General features: G+C 38.2%; 1 protein-coding gene across 1 annotated transcript in view; it reads left to right on the top strand.

Annotated features, from left to right (window-relative positions):
* Positions 1–1,968, top strand: part of LOC109466331 (fibropellin-1-like) — an 8,549-nt gene that overhangs the window by 4,357 nt on the left and 2,224 nt on the right. Inside the window, exons 5-6 of the mRNA XM_019764048.1 lie at positions 180–290; positions 1,108–1,218. Coding sequence (XP_019619607.1) covers positions 180–290; positions 1,108–1,218 — 222 coding nt within the window. The remainder of the gene's footprint in view (positions 1–179; positions 291–1,107; positions 1,219–1,968) is intronic.

Raw genomic sequence — 1,968 nt, 5'->3', positions numbered from 1 at the left:
GTAATATGGTAATTTTTTTTTATATTTGACTTGGTTTACGTCTATGGATTTTAGCACAAACGTTTATCTTTGTCAGTAAATTCTATTTTGAGTTCTTTAAATTCTTTATTGCAAGTTTATTCCCGAGAGCTAATTGAAAACAGACACCGACAAAAACATTTGTGTTTGTTTTTACGCAGACGTCAATGAGTGTGTCGCACGACCATGTGGACATGGCAACTGTGTGAACTACCCTGGTGGATACCGATGCACCTGCTTACCTGGATGGACAGGACAGAATTGTCAGCAAGGTATTTCTTTATATTGCTGGTTTCCTGACACAACATGTTGAGGTCTTAAAAAAACAACAACAAAGCAAACATATTACCTAAAATATATATTAGGCCACAGCAAGTAATTCTTATGGGTGACATCAGCGCGCGCATTTAGTTTCCCCTGATTTTGGAAAAAAGATTGTTGCCTTCTGACAGTGGTCAACATGTAGAAATGGGCGAAGATGTATGCTGCCATGCCGGAAGGTGGAGAGAGGAGACAAGAAAAGACTCTGATTTAATGTTTTGTTTCTTACTCTGATGCAGGGATATGTGATGTTGGCTGTGTATATGTGATGTTCCCACTGAATCAAAACCATTTGATTGAGTAAAAATTCTGAAATGTAGGAATTATTTTCGGCCCGCCTTTTTTCCGCCCGCTTGCATTAGATTTGGAGTCTGTGGTGGTTGTCATCCATAAAATTTACAAGCTGTGACCTTAAGGGCAACATAAGACCTACATGTGTCAGAATTACTGGGGTCAGTTTGACCCCACAGAATCACGCATTGAGTTTCTAGAATAACTCAATAAATCATACGCAAATCCCAGTAAAATCGAATGAGACATTATAAGATATTTATACAAACAAACTCATAGGAAAAATTTCGTTTACGACAAGATACGCCGAAATGGCACATATTTGTATGCATTTTCGTACACATTTTTGACCCCATACGGTGGTTTAAGGGTTAAAGCTGGCAAGTAACAGATTCTAAGTTTCTTTACCATATACGGACTGTACCTGAGTAGGTAAACCCAAACATGTTTATTTCTTTTTTATTTATTTAAACTCAGACATCAATGAGTGTACCACAAACCCATGTCAACATGACCGCTGTGAGAACTACGCTGGTGGATACAGTTGCATCTGCTTTACCGGATGGACTGGAAAGAACTGTCAGCAAGGTTATTATTTTTCATCATGAAGTAATTTATTGTTGACTATAATCTTTAGGTTGAGTGGTAAATTCTTTACCTATTTCTGCTGTTCAAAAATATCCTTTTGATACTGTTAAATTTGCTTCAACGCTACAACATACTTTATTTTAGTAGGACTACGAAAAATGTCTTTCCCACTTACCGACCGATGCTAGGAAATTACCGACGTCCCCAGCCAAGTTACATATTCTATTTTTGTAAACATAAAACCCTTCAGCGTCATGTGAGGGAAATTTTATTAACACATTTTCATGAGCAAATCATTAAAATGAAGTAAAAAGGGGAATCCCTATCTGATGTAGTTTTTAGGACGGTAAGCAAAGACAACATTTTCCTCAGGGCCTTACCCGTCAACATAACATTTGTTTCCATTTCCCTACAGACATCAATGAGTGTATCAGAAACACATGTCAGCATGGAAGCTGTGTTAACAAAGATGGCGGATACGATTGCAACTGTCACCATGGATGGACTGGAACAAACTGTCAGCAAGGTATGTTTTTCCTGATGAGCAAAAGTATTCGATCGAACTATTCAACTGTGAGCCAGTGTCTTCCAGTGATGCTACGAAAACCTGTTTCGTACCGCCGGACGTTAATCCCCTGCAATACATTTTGAATCCCCAAACACCAGCTGACTAAAGTTGGCTTAAGTGGGAGTAGTATGACCAAATCAGAGCAATACCTTCCATTTCTATATAAATCATATCGAATTTAC

The sequence above is a fragment of the Branchiostoma belcheri genome, unplaced genomic scaffold (genome assembly GCF_001625305.1).
Source record: "Branchiostoma belcheri isolate BF01 breed outbred unplaced genomic scaffold, Haploidv18h27 scaffold163, whole genome shotgun sequence".
Classification (NCBI taxonomy): Eukaryota; Metazoa; Chordata; class Leptocardii; order Amphioxiformes; family Branchiostomatidae; genus Branchiostoma; species Branchiostoma belcheri.
The sequence above is the reverse complement of the archived record's forward strand: the minus strand, read 5'-3'. Positions and strand labels throughout refer to the sequence as shown.